This window comes from Squalius cephalus (genome assembly GCF_949319135.1).
Source record: "Squalius cephalus genome assembly, chromosome: 12".
Lineage (NCBI taxonomy): Eukaryota > Metazoa > Chordata > Actinopteri > Cypriniformes > Leuciscidae > Squalius > Squalius cephalus.
The window spans coordinates 28,473,499-28,491,411 of NC_137133.1; the positions used below are offsets into that span (position 1 = coordinate 28,473,499).

Here is a 17,913-nt window from a genome sequence, read left to right on the forward strand (position 1 = left end):
AGCGCAGCCTCCACCTGGTTATCAGTCACCTGACATAAAGAACTGGCAGCAAGGGGCCATGGGAAACAACAGGTATGCTGTTTGATATTGATCACCAAAAAGGTCACAAAAATGATATGCGATTTTAGTTTTTCTTTCATTGTGTTTACGTGTCTTCATATTAATTTTAAACCATTTCATTTTGTTATGTGTCAGTATGTATAACCAGGCAGGTCAGCCTGTCTCTCAGAACTTTGGGCAGCAAGGCGTTTATAACAACATGAGCATCACCGTGTCAATGGCTGGAGGGTCAGGAGCGGTGAGCACTCTACCTCCTATTGGACCATCTGTCGGCATGGGCAACAATAACCGTGGCAACGTTACTGCAATGTGTAACGATCAGGTAAGATGGTCTCTATATAATTTATTGAGATGACTTAAAGGGATAGTTAAAAAAAAAATGAAAAACCAGTCTTCATTTACTCACCCTGCATAACCTTTTTTCTTCTGTGGAGCAATTTTCTTTTTTACAAAATTTACAAAGAATTTGTTAAGAAACATGACATTTTGTTCTTCTTGAAGCTTGTAAGCTTTAGTCCCCATTCATTGTAATTGCACAGAAACAGAGCACCATTTTGGGGTTAACTACCCTACAAGTGTTATTTTAGTATCATTGATAAACTGTTATAGTTTTTGTTAATATTTTGAATTATACTTTATTTGTATATTTTCTGTTTTCATTTTACATTTTTAAGTTTTAGTAACTTTGTTGTGTTTTTCTGTCAGTTTTATTTGTTTTTTTATGTCTTTATAATTTTAGTTTATTTAGTTTTAGTTATTTTAGTGTTTCAGTTTAAACTAAAAGATGTTGGAAACTGCTGTTATGCTTCATTTTTGTGTAGATTCTTTGATGAATAGAAAGTAAAACAAAAACGCATTAATATGAAATAGAAATCTTTGGTAATATTATAAATGGTTTTACTGCCACTTTTAACCAATTTACTGCATCCTTGTTGAGTAAAAGTAATATTTTCTTCCGGTTACACTTTATTTTAAGGTGTCCGTGTTACAGTGTAATTATACATTTAAGTACTGAGTAATAATTAGGGGTGTGACGGTTAGTATATAACCGTGAGACTGACGGTTATAGTTGAACACCGTCATTACAACTCTATAACTGCCAAAACCGTGTTATTAAAATATTCTTTACAAACATTTTTTATCATAGAGATTACTAATTAAAAACAATTGTTAACAGTCTGTGTTCTTAATGGTCTACGTCGTTTCCAACTGTATTTGATTCTTTGCCAAGTACCCCCTGACCGACCGCCAATCATTTGAGATATAAAAGCTATGATATAGTGATGTGACATCATTATGAGATTTATTAAACAAATGAAAAACATTTGCAATAATAAACATTAGCAATGAACATTTGCAATCAGGAGACATGGTTTTTACCACTTAATGAAGTTTTGTTTTGTAAATCGTCAGACATGATTTTTACCACTTCTTTGCGTTTTGCTTTGTAGATAGCCTTTCTTTAAAGCGAATTTCGTTTTGTACAAATTGTATCTTAATTTTAATAAATGTTTCATCAACCAATTGCCAATTAAACCAATTTAATAAATAAAAAGCAAATATAGGAGACAATATAATAACCGTGACATGGAGGCTCCGATGCGCCGCGTTCACTTGCATTGAACTAGAGCGCACCTCTTCGTAAATGAATGAAACTCAGCGTAGGCCTATGCCTCATACATTAGCATTAAATATCTTTGCTGCATCCTTTCTAGAACAGACAAGGGCTTTCTTGCGGCTCGCATCAGCAGAGCATTGCATCGTCCATAGACAAAACAATCAGCGGATGGTGGGCGGGTGCGGCTTTGAAATCTGGTCAAAAAACGTTGGTGTGGATGATGAGTTTTGTGATGCGGTTGCGGATGAAATAATTACCCCATCCGCGTATCTCTATCGATAACAACATTGAACACTACACAAATATTAATTTTATTCAAACTAAGTTGTCCTATAACAGACGAACCGTCACATTTGACTCACGTCATAACCGTCATCGCCAATTCTGAAACCGGCACACCCCTAGTAATAATAATTAACTACATGTACTTACTATAGGGTTAGGGTTACGAATAGGAGTTTAGGGTTAGTTGCATGAAATGATGCATAATTTATAGTTGTTGTTATTACCAGGTTCTGGCATGAAACGCTAGATGTTGGCTGGAAGGTCCTTAACTCATTTGGCGGCGATCGCGTTGTCATCTACATAGCGCAGCTGATTGTTTGGTGTTGCATCAGTGGCCAGTGAGCTGCAGCTCAACATTCAAACAAATACCGGTAGTTCTGCTGTTAGCAGTGCAGCGCCCTTCAAAAACCCTCCACCTTCCCCAGCTCCACCTGTATAGATCTGCTACGGGGGTTATTTCATGTATGTTACATATGCAGCAGCATGTCTTACATGCTCACTGCAATGTCTGTGAATTTATTGGCAGTAGCAAGTCTCGGTTCTTGCTCTGCAGCAGCGTAGCAGATCTATTCCGCCAAGACCACATACATTAACATTTCCATATCCATTACCATGCCAATCTATCTGAGAGTTGTCATGACAGAACTACATGTAACGTGTAACAAGGACACTGTAAAATAAAGTGTTACCTTTCTTTCTTTAAAAAAAAATCTTCTCTTTCCTATTTCTCAGGTACAGCAGGTTCAGGTGTTCGCTGATGTCCAGTGCACGGTAAACCTGGTGGGCAGTGACTCCTACCTTAACCAGTCGGGGCCCATCGGGACCCAGAAGGGCCCGAGCGGGACCCCCACAGTCCAGTCTCAGCAGAAGAGTCTCCTCCAGCAGCTCCTGACCGAGTGAGCCGCCCATTTACCATCTGCCAGAGGACTGTCTCCACATGTAGAGATTTTTATTCTTCACCTTTGGTTTCGATACAGTATATCTGCAGGGTCGGTGTCTGGGCCCAGGCTTGTGAGGTTTCATAGCCGTTCGACAAAGTGCTCATTCCTGGTCACCTTTTTAAACGCCTGTTTCCGAAAAGGAGAAAAGATCACGTTCCAGAATTTGCCAAGTCTGTAAAAAGGACCTGCTGCTTCTGCCGGCTACACGTCCTGTCAGTCAGGCCAACGTTGCAGTGCTTCTTGGAGAGCGGCGCAGCAGCCGAGCTCGGATTGGAAACTGGGGCAGGCTTTTGCCATGGTGTTGCTATGTTCATGGTATATTGCTCAGTTTCAGCTGGATCTGTGACTGATAGGCTCTCCTCAGCAGTGCCTGATGATGGGAGGAACTTCCCGCCTCTTTTTATTTGTTAGTCTGTTCTGTTTGTTGTTGTTTTTTCTGTTGTTTCGTTTGTTTTTGTCTGTTGTCGTTTTCAGAACAAGCATCGCCAGGATGGGAGACTGCTGTGTAGCGCGTATGCGTCTGCCGCAGGCTTTCCTGGCAACACTGTTCTGAAACAACAGACACTTTTTTTTTTTTAACAACGTCCTACACATTTCCCCCCCCAGCAGCTGTGAATACGACCCACATAGGGTCAACTCAGCCTATCAGTGTTGTTTGCAGCGATGTGTTGTGCTGGCACAGATGGTCAAAGTTGGGACAAGCTCACACTTTGTAATTTCCTATAAAAAGAAACATCATCAAATTTCAGGCAACTCTTGTTTAGAACGCATCAACATAACACCAGTTATTTTTTTAATGATTAAATCTGTATTGTCACTTTTTGTTATTTTAACAAGTAATCATCCAGTAGGGTCTCGTGGCTCTCACAGACCCGATTTTTACGATTGATATTGGTTATCGAACGCCCCGGTAAATGTTACAAACCCTCTGCTGCATTGCACACAGGTGCGAAAATGTAGATTGTACATTGATTTTCATTATACAGTTGAGTGTTTCAAAGATGCTCTTGAAAACCACGGGAGGAGCGAGGTGTTGTCTCGCGCAACGTTCGCACCGTCAGCTGCGTTCTCCAGCTCTTTGACTGCTCATGAGACTACTGTTGCCCAGTCAGACACTGTTCATCAGCATTATCCTTTATTCATTTACCTACTAAGAATCATTTAAATATGATTCCAACCTAAACATTCGAAATGAAGCTAGTTACGTGAAAAGTCGAAAACGTAATTCTTCGAAGGTATCAAATTGTCATGCCCACGTAAAGACTTGCTGTGGTCGAAATTGATGTCTCTGTGTGAGCACGAAGTATTTCACAAAATCGTGCAACACAATCGGAGCACAACTCGAAATCGTGTTGCATGCGCAACCTTCTCCCCTCCTCACATAATTTCGTTCTCCTTTTAACAGTGTTCTTTTGTTCGTGACTCACTCCGTGGAGTTTAAGTGCCGTGTCTTTGTGCGTGTGCTCTGTATACAAAGAATGGCTCCAATGCTACACCAGCTTAGATTGTCCTTAGAGGGAAAAAAAATGTACAATTTCGTAAAATTGATCCTCATTCGTCTACGAAATTCAGACGGCAGTATGTGCTGTTGAGATCGAGCCACTTTTTGCTATATATAAATGTACATAGACATTACAAAAAGCAAGATGAATTGACAAATACATAACACAAAAGTCAGTCTGTGTTTTTTCCCGTTTTTGGCTCGCCGAAAAAACACAAACTTCGTAATGATTCATTGCTGCCCTCCTCTTTGGGGAACAGGCATTCCTGTATAGAGAAAATGGTTTTTATGCAGTGGATAAGATTCATTTAATGAACCCTACCTGTCATCATTACTGTGTTTATGCCAAATATACCAAACTAGCAAACAGCGCCTATTAATAATGTTTTTATTGTTTCGTTTTCTCGTTTATAACGGCTCTCACAGTCAGTACACAACACCAAGGTACAATAGAACTATTCAGAACCTGGATTATCAAAGTATTGTGTATATAACAGATAAATGTGAATATGTATCTGTTCAGAATCAACAAAATGTAATGCTCCGAGTTTGTGGTAATAACTACTTGCTTCCATTTTGTTTTTTTGTTTATTTTTGTTTTGTTTTTTTTAGATGTGTATGGCTGTCTGAAAGCGTGTATGTGTGATTAATACTGTATATCTGGTGTTTAATATGGAAAAACAGACAAATGTCCTGATTTTTTTTATTTTCTTTCTTTCTTTCTTTTTTTTTTTTAATACCTGCAACTTTTCCTGTGGGTGTTGAGATTGCTCTATATGTGAGAATGGTTTAGCGACTGCTGAATGTGACTTTGCTGAGGGAGAAGCAGCATGGACTGGCTTTTGTACGGGTTAATTTAAAAAAAAAAAAAAAAGGCCATATTATTTAATTTCTCTGTTGTCAAAGTTTAAACAGCTCTGAAAAAGTGGAACCTTGGTTTGAGAACAGCGCCGGGTTATTGTAGTGGGGTTTCGTTAACTGCCTGATGTAGTTTTGCCATGTGTAAATGCTCTTAAGACAAGAACGGAATAATGACCAAAGCTTCAAGATACTAAAAGATTCATATCATATGCAAGGTTCATGCAATTGGACAAATGTAGCACTGAGTTTTTCCTGAATAGGTGTCCCGTATCCTGTCATGTTTATAACACTACCACACTTTTGTTGTTTAGACACTTTTTTTTTTTTTTCCCACTAGCTGGTTTGATTATTTTCGAAGATGTTCAGTAGTGAATTATCTTCAGACATTCCCCCGTTGCTACAGATCTACCAAACATGCAAATGCCTCTTCGGGAGGAACTTTAGTCACCGTTTTCAGGAAGACAGATTTCTAACCGCTAGCTATGCACGTTTAGAGGTTAAATGAGAAGCATTTGGCTTTTGTTTTAAAACTGACACTACTCAGAATGGATCATTGCTTCGACTGCAGTATTCTAGCGATGCATGCTAACAATTATCTCCTGTTTTTTTTAACTCAAGGATATACATCATTTGTAGTTCGAAACAAGTGGTTTCGAGCTACTCGGGCTAAAAACGAGATAAAACCATACTGATGCAACTCTACTTAGATATTTGACTTTATTTAGCTGGATTCTTTATACCAAATTTGAGGTGCCTCTTGTACATATTTTCAGCATAGAGGACTGCTCCTCACCGTTTGATGGACGTTTCTTGTTTATGAGGATTTTCTTATACTGACCTTTGTAAGACTTTTGCTGTATTTTACATGAATTTTTTACTAAAAACCTAAATGTACCAGGAACTTGCAAGGAATACAATCTAGTTTTGCACTTTACATGAACTACAAGGAAAGAGGCCATGTCAAAATCCGAATACATGTTGGCGGAAAAAGAACGAATATCCCCTGAATGTATTTTCGCAAAGTGAAACGCCATTTCGCTTTCCACGGAAAATCAAAGCGCATCTCAGGTTCTTCAGGAAGAACTTGGCTTGTCAGGCCCTCATCATTGGATCTGTTAAAAGAGCAGGGTTGCTACATGGGTGTTTTTTCTGCTGCAGAACCATAGATCTAACTATGCCTATCTTCTTCAGGTGCACCACCTCCCCTTTGCCCCGTCCTTTTAGACCTCCTGGCTTTATCTTTTGAAGACATTCCTCATCTTACTCTGCTTTCTGTTCATCGCGGTCTGTGTCGTAGTGTCGTTTCAGGCCCCGCACGCTCAGTGCCAAGTGCTAAGAACCATTTATGCAAACTCGTACAATCTGCATTTCCTCATATCATAGTTGCGAATCCTACGTATCGACCACCACACACTCTCCTCGTCATTCAGATGTCATCTCTACATGGTATCATCTACAGTAGCTACTGTTTACCTGAGATTTTTCACATTGTAAGTGCTGCCTTATTAATATACAGACATTAGTTGTATTGGTGAAGGGAAGTCGTGCTTGTAGCTCCACTGAAACGGCGCTTGTTCTTTCAAGGCAAGGTTCCACTTTTCACCTGTAAAATTAATATAAATAAACAAATATATATAGATATATACATTTTACTCATTTTGTCCAGTTTTGTATAATACTTGTGAACTTTTTTTTCTTTTTTTTCTTAAGAGGTATCATTGCAGCTGTGTGTGGGACATTATGAATGAAGATGTATCTGGGAGACTTCTGCATGTTTTGTCATGTTTTTTTTGTTGTTTTATTCTCTATATCCAGGTTTATCTGGAGAATCCTACCTTTCTTAGGACGTTGTAGACAATCAGTCACATGCTGGGTCAATCCTGCAGGCTGCAAAACTGTGTTTCGCATCTACTGAATCAGTCTTATTTTTCTTGTCCATTTCATGGAATTATGTGGCTGCTCAAACTGAGATTTGAAGTTTACACACATACATACACACACACGCATACACTCAGACAAACAAAACAAGAAACGTTCACTCACACCTCGTGCATATGGCCCCTTTGTTGCTTTTCCAAGGTGAAGATACATACCTTGAAGGAAATTATGCTTTGACTAACAAATCTCTATAACATCCATGAATGTGAGAATGCAACACATTGCAATAAAGCACCATGTAAAAAAAAAAAAAAAAGGACTGCCAGTGCCATCTTTATATCTATGGATGTGAGTTGTAAGAAATTGAAAGTGTTTAAAATCAGTTCCATTAATGATTATTTTGCATTTGAGGGAGAAATATTTGGAAATGCATTGTCTTGTGAACAAGGTCAGTTTTGATTCCCTACAAAGAGCACCTGCTCATAATGAATCATGCTATACGCCCACACTGAACATATGCAGACATCCCATCCCATCCTGCAAAAACTCGATTTAGGGAAGCAGCATCAAGATAGATATTACTTTAATACCCTATAAAATGGGCCTTCTTTCTCTCTTGGATTTCCGAGTGTATATATAATTTGCGGGCGTCTAGGGAGCTGCTATCAATTAGCAAGAGACTCCCGGACCTTCCGGGAGAGGCGGGATGTCTGCATAATATGGACCTGAACAAACCAGTCCAGAATTACTGAGCACATACATAATTATGTCTTAATTTTAATGATTCGTTTGTTAAATTCAAAAACTCTTCCAGTTAATCATCAGTAGGGCTACTGTAAAAATCCTTAGGATCATTGCAGATTCCATAATAAATTCAATTTATTACCCAATATGTTGAATAAATACATTGTTTCCATTTCAAATATAAAAAATGTTTTTCAATATATTTCAATCGCCATACTGGTACAATTCCATAACTAAGTAGCATTTTGCTACACAGATATAACAGGAGGCAAAATGTGGATGAAAGTCAAAAATGTGATGGTAAGACTGTGTTCAAATGAGTTAATGCCACATGCCATTCTGACCAATGTCTGTGTTTATATTGTCCAATACATGCAGAATTCATTTGAAAAGCTTGAACTTTTTTAGAAAGGGCTGCACAGTCTCCTTAGGCTAGGGCTTCAAAGCCAAGCATGTGGGGATATTCTCTGGCTGCTCCATCCATAGTTTATGTGCTATGTCCTTTTCACGTAGAGTACTGGAAAGAGTGGAGAGAGAAGCCTCATCTGGTGCCTGTGGGGAAAAAAAGAATAGGCTATTGTCTTGGTTTAAAACAAAAAAAGTACTTATTGTATGTATGTATATATAACCTCAAGTATTGTCACTAGTGAATCTGTTAATGGCTTCAAATGCATTTCTTAACAATAATTAGAAATGAAACACTACTACTATATTGCTTCTAAAGGGTCAGAAACACATGGTGCATGTGATGTAGCTGCTAATTGCAATACTAACCTGCAGTACCACTTTGTGCATGCTGTCCAGTTCTGCCAAATATTCCTGTGTATCAGGGTCACTGTAGTGTAAATGAATGGCTGCAGTGGCCGCGTGACAGGCTTGAGTTATAACCGCTCCTAAAGGCCATGATAAAGCGTGTATCAGGTCTGATCGGACGATGACATACTGGACTAAACGCTTGGACGTGCCACCACTCGGCGTTGCCATTTTATTGAATGTGTAAATCGCCAGACCGGAAATGACACAGTTAGCGGGTTCTTGTTTACGTTCCGGGTTTATTTCCTTACCGGTAAAGTTATGGACTGGATGCCCTCTACTGGTTGTTTGAGAACCCTGAGCATTCATTTAATATGCATTTTCTTTTTTGTGCATCCTTGCTTCTTTTCCTCGCTTCCTAACTCCACCATCTTAGGATGTAAGGGAAGGATACAAGGAAGGAAAGAAAATGAATCAAATGAAAGCTCATTTGTACATTGGAATGTTCTTGATCACTTAAGTTAATAATAAAGATGTGTTTACTTTTAGGTTGGTACTTTTTAGGTTTTCTGAAATATGCGTGGTACGTGTAATAAAATATGATAATGAATTTCTTGTTGGTATAATACTCTACAATAATCCTAAATAGATGTTAACTGAAAAAAAAAATGTATTTCACCTAATTGCACTTAATAAAAACTATAATAGTAGTTTGGTGAGGGTTATTATAATATAACTATAATAATCTCAATGATCCTAAAATAACCAACCTGGCTAGACTGGGAAACTAGTTTAAACAAGCAAATCCATTTAGGCTGGTTTAAATTGACCCTATTCTGCACGATTATGAGAGGTAATAAACTGACAACAATTAACTAACAACTCTAGAAGAAAAAATTAACAACTTTCTGTGCCAATTTCACATTTTTATAAACAGACTTGAATGATTGCCATGCCATATCATTTTCTCCTAAACATACAGTGATCAAAACAACTTTGCAGAGTCTTCCTCATATGTGTGTCCTGCAGTGTGTAACTCAATACTGGAACTTTCAGCTCAGAAACTTTAAAGGGACAAAGTAAAATACTCTCTGTCCACCTCTTAAAATCCTTAAAACGAGCTGATGCCCATTGCTCGTCTCATTTGCTCAAATGTAAGCCAGAAAGTCAAAGACCAGGGAGCCTGGGAACAAAAACAGAGTTAAAATAGCAACAAAAAAGAATAAATCTTTAAACGAACATATTTGAAATCATAGTACCATTCTGAACCAAGTTGGTAGAAATCCTTTATAGAGGGAAAAAAATCCTTCTCTTCTCACCGACTGAACAAGACAGTCAGTAGAAGACTTGTAGAGAAGACCCCTGCAAACAGAATGATAAAAATATGTTGTTATAACACAGCTAATGTTCTACTACTAATCAGCTTTGATTAATATACAAAACTAACCTTCCGTTTGAATCCCGTGGCTGGTTCATTACTCTAGTTTTCACAACATCAGCTGGTGTTCCCATAATAGCTGCAACCAATCCTGAGCATATGCTATAAAAATGTTGAACATGAGTCATGACGTTATTATGTGTTAACATTAGTAGAATAACAGAATTTCACCTTGCCAATCCATGACAAATGCTGTTATCCGGCATGGAGGTGTTTCTCAGTAGAAAATGCTTCACTGTATCATATGTCATGAGATCTAAACGTGAAACAAAATGAAAAATATATGACGCATTACAAAAATGTAGCCGTCAACAGATTTCTAGAAGTCTTTGACTACTGTACCTCCTAAATTGACTAGGGCGGCTCTCTGAACGTTGGGAACCCATCCTGCCCAAAGGCCTCTGATTCCTCCCTCTGCTATGATCTTTGTAAAAGCATGGTAAACCCCATGTACTCTGTCAGTTTAAAAAACAACAACATACATTTAGAATGAGTACACTCATAAAATAAAGGTTCCAAAAGGATGTTTTCACAGCATTGCCATAGAAGAACCATTTTGGCTTAAGAACCTTTCACCTTTCAATGATCATCTTTTTTTTTTTAGTGTGAAGAAGAACATTTTAATAATCTGAAGACCCTTTTTCCACTGTAAAGAACCTTTTGTGTAAGGGATATTTCACCTAAAAATGAAAATTCTGTAATTGATTACTCACCCTCATGTCGTTCCGAACCCGCACAATTTTCGTTCATCTTTGGAACACAAATGAAGCTTTATTCATCATATAAAGCGATCAAGTCTCTTCAGAAAATTTGGACTAATCCGCTTAATTCATATGGATTAGTTTTACGATCTCTTTATGAACTTTTTGAAGCGTTTGCAACGAAGGGATCAGAAAGCTCTCAGATTTCATCAAAAAGATCTTCATTTGTGTTCTAAAGATGAACGAAAGTCTTACGGGTTTGGAACGACGTGAGGGTGGGTAATTAATGACAGAATTTTCATTTTTGGGGTGAACTATCCCTTTAAAGGTTATTGAAAGATTGAAAATTCTTTACTAATCATTTACACACCCTTAAATTGTTCCAAACCTGTATGAATTTCTGTCTTGTGCTGAACACAAAAGAAGAATATGGGTAACCAAACAGTTGATGGGCCAACTTCCAAAAAACACTATGGAAGTCAAATGATTGTTTAGAACAACTTGAGGGTGAGTAAATGACAGAATTTCCATTTTTGGGTGAACTATCCCTTTAACAAGAATTATGACTGTGCCTCACCTTGGTGGTTTCCCTTCAAGTCGGCGCCTGCCCTCCATTTGCATTTGAACTTTCACTAGATCTGTTGGACTAGCGATGAACTGGCCCAAAGCACCTGAAATCATACTGCCGATCACTGCTTTCCTATAGACATCACAGGACACATGCTGATCCCGTCTATTTAGACTTTAATCACTGTCCTGTTTCAAATTTCACAGATGTTTCCCTCACCAAACTGGAAAAATGCCATCTTCAGATCTTCCCAAGACAGATTCCCGGAGCTGTTCATAGGCCAGCATCCTGCCGCCTGAATACACTAAGGATGAAGAATTTCAAAGTTCAGAAGTTGATTCAAATCAGTTGGACATCAAGTTCATTAGAATTTCATTCCGTGCATGCATAAAATTTATAAAGTAGGCTGTGACAATTCTTATTGTTATGGAATATTGCAGTATTTATTATAAATGATTTATCCTTGTACATCAATAAAAAAGCAATAGATCACTTCCCACCCCCAAGTTTTTTAAAACCTGTATGAATTTCTGTCTCCTGCTGAACACAAAAGAAAATATTTTGAAGAATGTCAGTAACAAGACAGTTGATGAACCCCATTGACTTCCATAGTAGGAAAAAAAAGGGGCTCATCAACTGTTTGATTAACCAACATTCTTCAAATATCTTCTTTTGTGTTCAGCAGAAGAAAGGAAATTCATACAGTTCTGAAACAACTTGATGACAGAATTTTCATTTTGAAGTGATCTATTCCTTTAATTCATGTGCCCTCATAATGTTTAATCAAAATACTGTAACTTTCCCTCCCTCTTGCAGTGACATCTCATCTCTTCTCAGATGATGTGTTTACTGGCGGGACAACCTGTCACTCACATGACATCACAGCAATAGCAAACCACAACGATCCAGTCCATTCCCGATGGACAAAATCAAATCCTGTCCTACATTTTTCTTATTCGAGAAGTTGTTTCACTCAGATATGTCACAATAGAGAAGAGAAGACTATCACAACTTCTGTTTTATGCCGACTTTAAAATTTTACCTATATGTCTGTAGATAGCTGGTGTGACCCCTCGCCACAATTTCAAGGCCCCCTCTTCTCGCACTATACCCATAGCTGTGCTCAGCATGCCCCTGTATTTTGGAGGCTGTGCACTTCCACCATGCTGTCGGGAACCACCTTCACCCTGTATCTGAAGTCTGGTTTTAGTAAGGTCCAGAGGGAATGTGACTAAAATAAAAATTGTACAAAAATCACTCAGAGAGGTGAACACATTAGGTAGCCTAGATATTATTAAATATAAAAATATATATTTTAAAATACAAGTATTATTTTCAAAATCTAGAAAGGATGTGTATCTACCTAGTTCTGCAACAGTTGCTGCACATGCTGACAGAGTGAACTTTGATACTCGGGGCCACCGCGAATTTTCTTGTACAGGGTGCATTGCAGGTGTCCTCTTTTTCCCACTAAATAAAAAGAAATGAATAAATTATACAAGTAATTCTACATTATTTTTCCCAAAAGAACCACGAGCCTGGAGTGTATGCTCTTTAAATGTTTACATAGTTAAAGACAGGACTACGACCTTTAATAAGAGGCGAAGGCGTTTTTTACCCAAGCCGGTTGGTCGGTGTAGTTGACGACCCTCTTACGTAATACGTTCTAAACTACAAAAGAAGCGTCATGCACCTAAAACCACATTTCCCAAATCAAAGGGGCGTCGATAAACATACGTAAGAAAAGCTCCTTGCGTAAGACCGGCCGTGATTTTCGTACGCATGCGCTTTTCTGAGGCATGAATATCAATATTTAAATACTATTAAAGAAAACATCTATCTATCTATCTATCTATCTATCTATCTATCTATCTATCTATCTATCTATCTATCTATCTATCTATCTATCTATCTGTCTGTCTGTCTGTCTGTCTATCTATCTATCTATCTATCTATCTATCTATCTATCTATCTATCTATCTATCTATCTATCTATCTATCTATCTATCTATCTATCTATCTATCTATCTATCTATCTATCTATCTATCTATCTATCTATCTATCTATCTATCTATCTATCTATCTATCTATCTGTCTATCTGTCTGTCTGTCTATCTATCTATCTATCTATCTATCTATCTATCTAATGATCTTTTTATATATATTAATATTATATTAAAGTCGAATTGTCGAATACACAAAAATAATTTATTAAGCTCTGGCTACAAAGCCACAAACCAGCACTATCAACAATAAATTGTTTTTTTACTGCCATCTGGTGTCTTGTAAATTAAATTTCATACGAAGTTCAAACATTTATGGATGGACACATTTTATGTTGCTGTAAATGCCAGTTATATTAAAATAAATAAGCGAGTTCTTGTATTTTTATTCTTCTGACATATCTATAAGAATACATATTTCTTGATATTTAGTTGCAAATTGTTTGTATTGCATATCAATTGTCAAAACAAGATATGGAACAAAGACTTAGATTATTAAAATGACAGATGCCAATTACAGCAGCAGTTTAATCAACATGTCAACATGTTTTACATAAGCATCATATACACGCGTCCAGAAACTCTTAAAAATGTTTGCTTAAATGCTTGTTAAAGCCAAAGGTATGGCATCCAAGCGGCATAGTATTATGGTTACTGCCATTCCAAATGTATCAAACAATTCATTGTAGATTAACAAATGACTTACTAACTAGGTTAATCTAAAGGGGGGCAGTTTAAAGTGACGTCACACACAAAGCCATCTATGGTTGCGCTTTCTCGTTTCAATCAGCCTATAGTCTGCAGAGCGGCGGAGCAAAAACACCACAGAGGTAAGTAGGTCGAACATATAACTACTTTGAAATGTTTTATGATTTAAATTAATTATTTAAACGAATACACGTTTTCCCAGTGGGGTTATGGAATCTATTTACAAGCCTCTTTAATGCGGTGTGAGTGCCTTTTACGCACACAAAGTGTTTATTATTATTTTTTTATGTGTATTTCAGGAAATTAAATCTGCGTGATGATTAGATTCAAATCCTGTGTGATTCACAAAATGCTTCAATACAATTTTTCACACATTTCTTTCACTTTCCGTGTTAAGATTCGCACTTCCGCATTGCTTGATCAAATGAGAATCCTCGTGCTCAGCTGTGAAAGCCGTCCAGGCGTTTATTAATTATGCTTCATTATGTCTAACCCACGCTATGGTATTAATCATGCAGACAGGCCACACGTATTCTTTCCTTAATCAAAATTTAAGATAAGTAATTCTATTCAGCATCTGCAATAAGCCGGTAGGGTGCGGCGTTGCAATTCTCATCTCGTCCAGAGAGGGCGCTAAATAAATAGTGAATAGAACGTGCATGTCTAAATCAGTTTTAAACAATTTATTCAGCATGTTTGTTGTTAATTTAATTGCGTCCTGACAATTATTAACTATTATGTATTATTCCAGACTCTACGATAGATAACAGGAATATCAGTATGCCTATATCTTAATAAAGACTTTCAATGACTTAACAATATAATATATAGATTTAGTAATAAAAAAGGAAAGCCTTTACACTATTAACATGCATGTATAATTTCAGTGTCAAAAATGAATGTGGAACATGAAGTCACGCTGCTCATTGAAGAGATTCGTCGACTGGGCAGTAAAAGTAAGTCCTGTACTATTTTAGAGCAACACAATTGTTTGGGATAAAGTCTAAAATTGTTAGTGAAAATGCATCTTTTTGCCTTTTTTCCCATTACAAATAGTTCACTCAAAAAAGGAAATTCTGTCATCATTTACTCACTCTCAAGTTGTTCCAAACCTGTAATAGTTTCTTTCTTCTATTGAACACAAGAAAGAAATTCATACAGGTTTGGAATAACATGAGGGTGAGTAAATGATGACACTATTTTCATTTTTGGGTGATCTATCCCTTTAACAATTTAAAATGTTGAATCGAAAATTGACATTAATTTTAAAATGTCTTAGTATTTGGTGTCTCCTTTTTGCATTAATGTCAGCAGCATGATTAGAAAATGATCCCAAGTGCATCTTGTGCTTTAATGGAAGAACATCTGACCGACTACAAAAGTGTTTAGGTGATCAATGTCACAAATTTGCATATTGGTTTGGTGGCCTAAATATAATGCTTAAACTAAAACATTGAAATAGGAGCTGTACTGCTCATTCTGAAATCTCCAGTCCTTGTATGATCAGAAATTCTTAGTTCTGTGATGAGTTTAGTTTCTGTTAGTCAGGTGTCTTTGTGGTATTTGGGTTTCCTATTCACTCAAACCAGGCTGATGATTCCTCATCCTGCTCGCTCTTCTTGAGATTTGCGAACGCTGATTCTGTGTTGTCTCAGTGCTTTAACAAGTAATAAATGTTCATGTGTGAGACTTTCAGCGTTTTTAAAGGAGAACTCCGGTCAATTTTAACATTAAGCTCATTTTTTTGTAAATTTGGAGTGCTGTCAGTACAGAGAACAACGACAAAAATCGGTGTTGCCTACACCGTGTTATCCTCTTTTTAAAATTTGCACCCTGTTGACTTCAATGGGGCAAGTTTTAAACCTGCTTTTAGCCTCTTAACATCCTTGATGTGTCATTACAAGTGCACCAGCCATGTGAGTGATTCCTTCAGAGTGAACGCAGTGAATCTGACTGCAGTAGATGTGAAAGATATGAATAAAAGTGATGTTATTTCAGCCAGCGCACATACCTGTATTTACATCCTGTTTTCGGCTGAAGTCCACAGTAGTCGATTGTCGAGTTCGGGCGCATGATCGTACGTACTAAACCTATGCGCGTGAACTCGACAATCGACTACTGTGGACTTCAGCCGAAAACAGGATGTAAATACAGGTATGTGCGCTGGCTGAAATAACATCACTTTTATTCATATCTTTCACATCTACTGCAGTCAGATTCACCCGTGTTCACTCTGAAGGAATAACTCACATTGGCTGTGCACTTGTAATGACACATCAAGGATGTTAAGAGGCTAAAAGCAGGTTTAAAACTTGCCCCTTTGAAGTCAACAGGGTGCAAATTTTAAAAAGAGGATAACACGGTGTAGGCAACACCGATTTTTGTCGTTGTTCTCTGTACTGACAGCACTCCAAATTTACAAAAAAATGAGCTCAATGTTAAAATTGACCGGAGTTCTCCTTTAATGAATGATTTAGAGCGAACCCTGACCTCTCTTACTTGTCTCACAGACGCAGATGGAAAGATCAGTGTCAAATTTGGAGTCTTGTTTAATGATGACCAGTGCGCCAACCTCTTTGAAGCTCTGGTCGGAACGCTGAAAGCGGCCAAGCGGAAGAAGATCATCACTTTTGAAGGGGAGCTACTACTGCAAGGAGTTCACGACAACGTTGATGTCATATTACTGCAGGACTGAGTTTGACAGTCTTTTCTAAACCTGAGTGAAAAAGTACAAATGTTTTTGACATGTCATTGCTACATTTTGATATGGAAATATACTTGAATGTAACATTTTTGTATACTTCATTGGAATATTTTTATACAGCAATTTTTTTTTTCTCTCAGGGGAGTGATTTGCACACACGTTTGTTTTGAAAAGTAGCAATTTTCCCTGTTCAAACAGCCATATCATTAAAATATATCAGAACAGTTATAGTAGTGTGCATGATCATGTTACTATGTTTCTGGGACTTTGAATGAATTCATTTCATTCAATTCTGCCTACACTCTTACAAATAAAGTTCTTTTTTTTTTTTGCAGCGATGCTATAGAAGAACTATTTTTGATCCCCCAAAGAACCTTAGTAAACAGTACTTAAAAAGAACCATTTTCTTTTCTTAGTGTGACAAACATTTTCAAAGTTTTCATGGATGTTAAAGGTTCTTCATGGAGCCACCAATGCCAATAAAAGGCCTTTATTTTTAGGAGTGTATAACAACTGCATAATTGCTCTTTCAACAGTAATCATGAGATTGTTTGATTTGCAGTACCATTACTGTGAAATTATTAATTTCATGCATAGTCATTCAAGTTATATGTGCCAAAACATGTCAAAGCCTGATACATATGATTAGTAAGTAACATTTATCTGCTATGATTTTCTGGAATGAAATTAACCAAATTTGACGAATCACCTGAACTGTTCCAGGGTGATATTTTATAAAGCTCTTGTGAAAACAAACATCCTCATATTGTTCTTGTGCTATTCTTGTTCTATGTCTGTACACATGTTACATAGGACTCCTAATGGTGCAGTTTGTGCCATTTCATGCTCAGGAATAGAAACTAGAGGCTGTGTCTGAAATCACATTTTGAACAATTAATTACTTTGCAAAACTTTTAAAAAAAGTATGTTCTATATAGCATGAAAATTCTTTTTTTTTTTTTATAGATAAATGTATGAATCTACTGCATCCATACCTCAACATTTTAATCTGACTTGAAATTTCCAATTTGTAGTATGTGGATTTCTGTGTTGCTGTCTTGTGATGTTTCATCTGCTTTCAGAATGGCTGGAGACAGTTTATTGAAAATTGCAATAAACTCTGTCATATAAATAAATGAACTGGATTTA

The 17,913-nt window shown here is 37.2% G+C and overlaps 3 protein-coding genes across 7 annotated transcripts in view; 2 read left to right on the forward strand and 1 right to left on the reverse strand.

Annotated features, from left to right (window-relative positions):
- The window catches only part of ncoa1 (nuclear receptor coactivator 1), a 60,673-nt gene extending 53,094 nt beyond the window's left edge, over window positions 1–7,579 (forward strand). For all 3 annotated transcript variants that reach the window (XM_079888167.1, XM_079888169.1, XM_079888168.1), the window contains 3 exons: window positions 1–72; window positions 196–382; window positions 2,696–7,579. The exon at window positions 1–72 is cut by the window's left edge and continues 103 nt beyond it. In XM_079888167.1, coding sequence (XP_079744293.1) covers window positions 1–72; window positions 196–382; window positions 2,696–2,863 — 427 coding nt within the window. In that variant the 3' untranslated portion in view covers window positions 2,864–7,579. The remainder of the gene's footprint in view (window positions 73–195; window positions 383–2,695) is intronic.
- A 1,881-nt stretch (window positions 7,580–9,460) lies between these two features.
- Window positions 9,461–13,108, reverse strand: slc25a27 (solute carrier family 25 member 27). Of its 3 annotated transcripts, none has more exons than XM_079888205.1 (10): window positions 12,967–13,108; window positions 12,712–12,818; window positions 12,391–12,579; window positions 11,568–11,652; window positions 11,358–11,480; window positions 10,422–10,534; window positions 10,251–10,335; window positions 10,089–10,181; window positions 9,901–10,003; window positions 9,461–9,824 (listed from the first exon to the last, which is right to left on the reverse strand). In XM_079888205.1, exons 2-10 carry the CDS (start codon window positions 12,794–12,796, stop codon window positions 9,753–9,755), a joined length of 948 nt encoding a protein of 315 aa, XP_079744331.1. In that variant the 5' UTR covers window positions 12,797–12,818; window positions 12,967–13,108; the 3' UTR covers window positions 9,461–9,752. The 3 variants fall into 3 exon arrangements, with proteins under 3 accessions (XP_079744331.1, XP_079744330.1, XP_079744332.1); XM_079888204.1 differs by having other exon boundaries at window positions 12,938–13,108; XM_079888206.1 differs by lacking the exon at window positions 12,967–13,108 and adding an exon at window positions 12,915–12,932.
- A 975-nt stretch (window positions 13,109–14,083) lies between these two features.
- abracl (ABRA C-terminal like) lies at window positions 14,084–17,606 on the forward strand. Its single transcript, XM_079888215.1, has 3 exons — window positions 14,084–14,182; window positions 14,948–15,016; window positions 16,571–17,606. The coding sequence occupies exons 1-3, from the start codon at window positions 14,116–14,118 to the stop codon at window positions 16,753–16,755; spliced, it is 321 nt and encodes a 106-aa protein (XP_079744341.1). The 5' UTR covers window positions 14,084–14,115; the 3' UTR covers window positions 16,756–17,606.
- The last annotated feature ends 307 nt before the right edge of the window (window positions 17,607–17,913 follow it).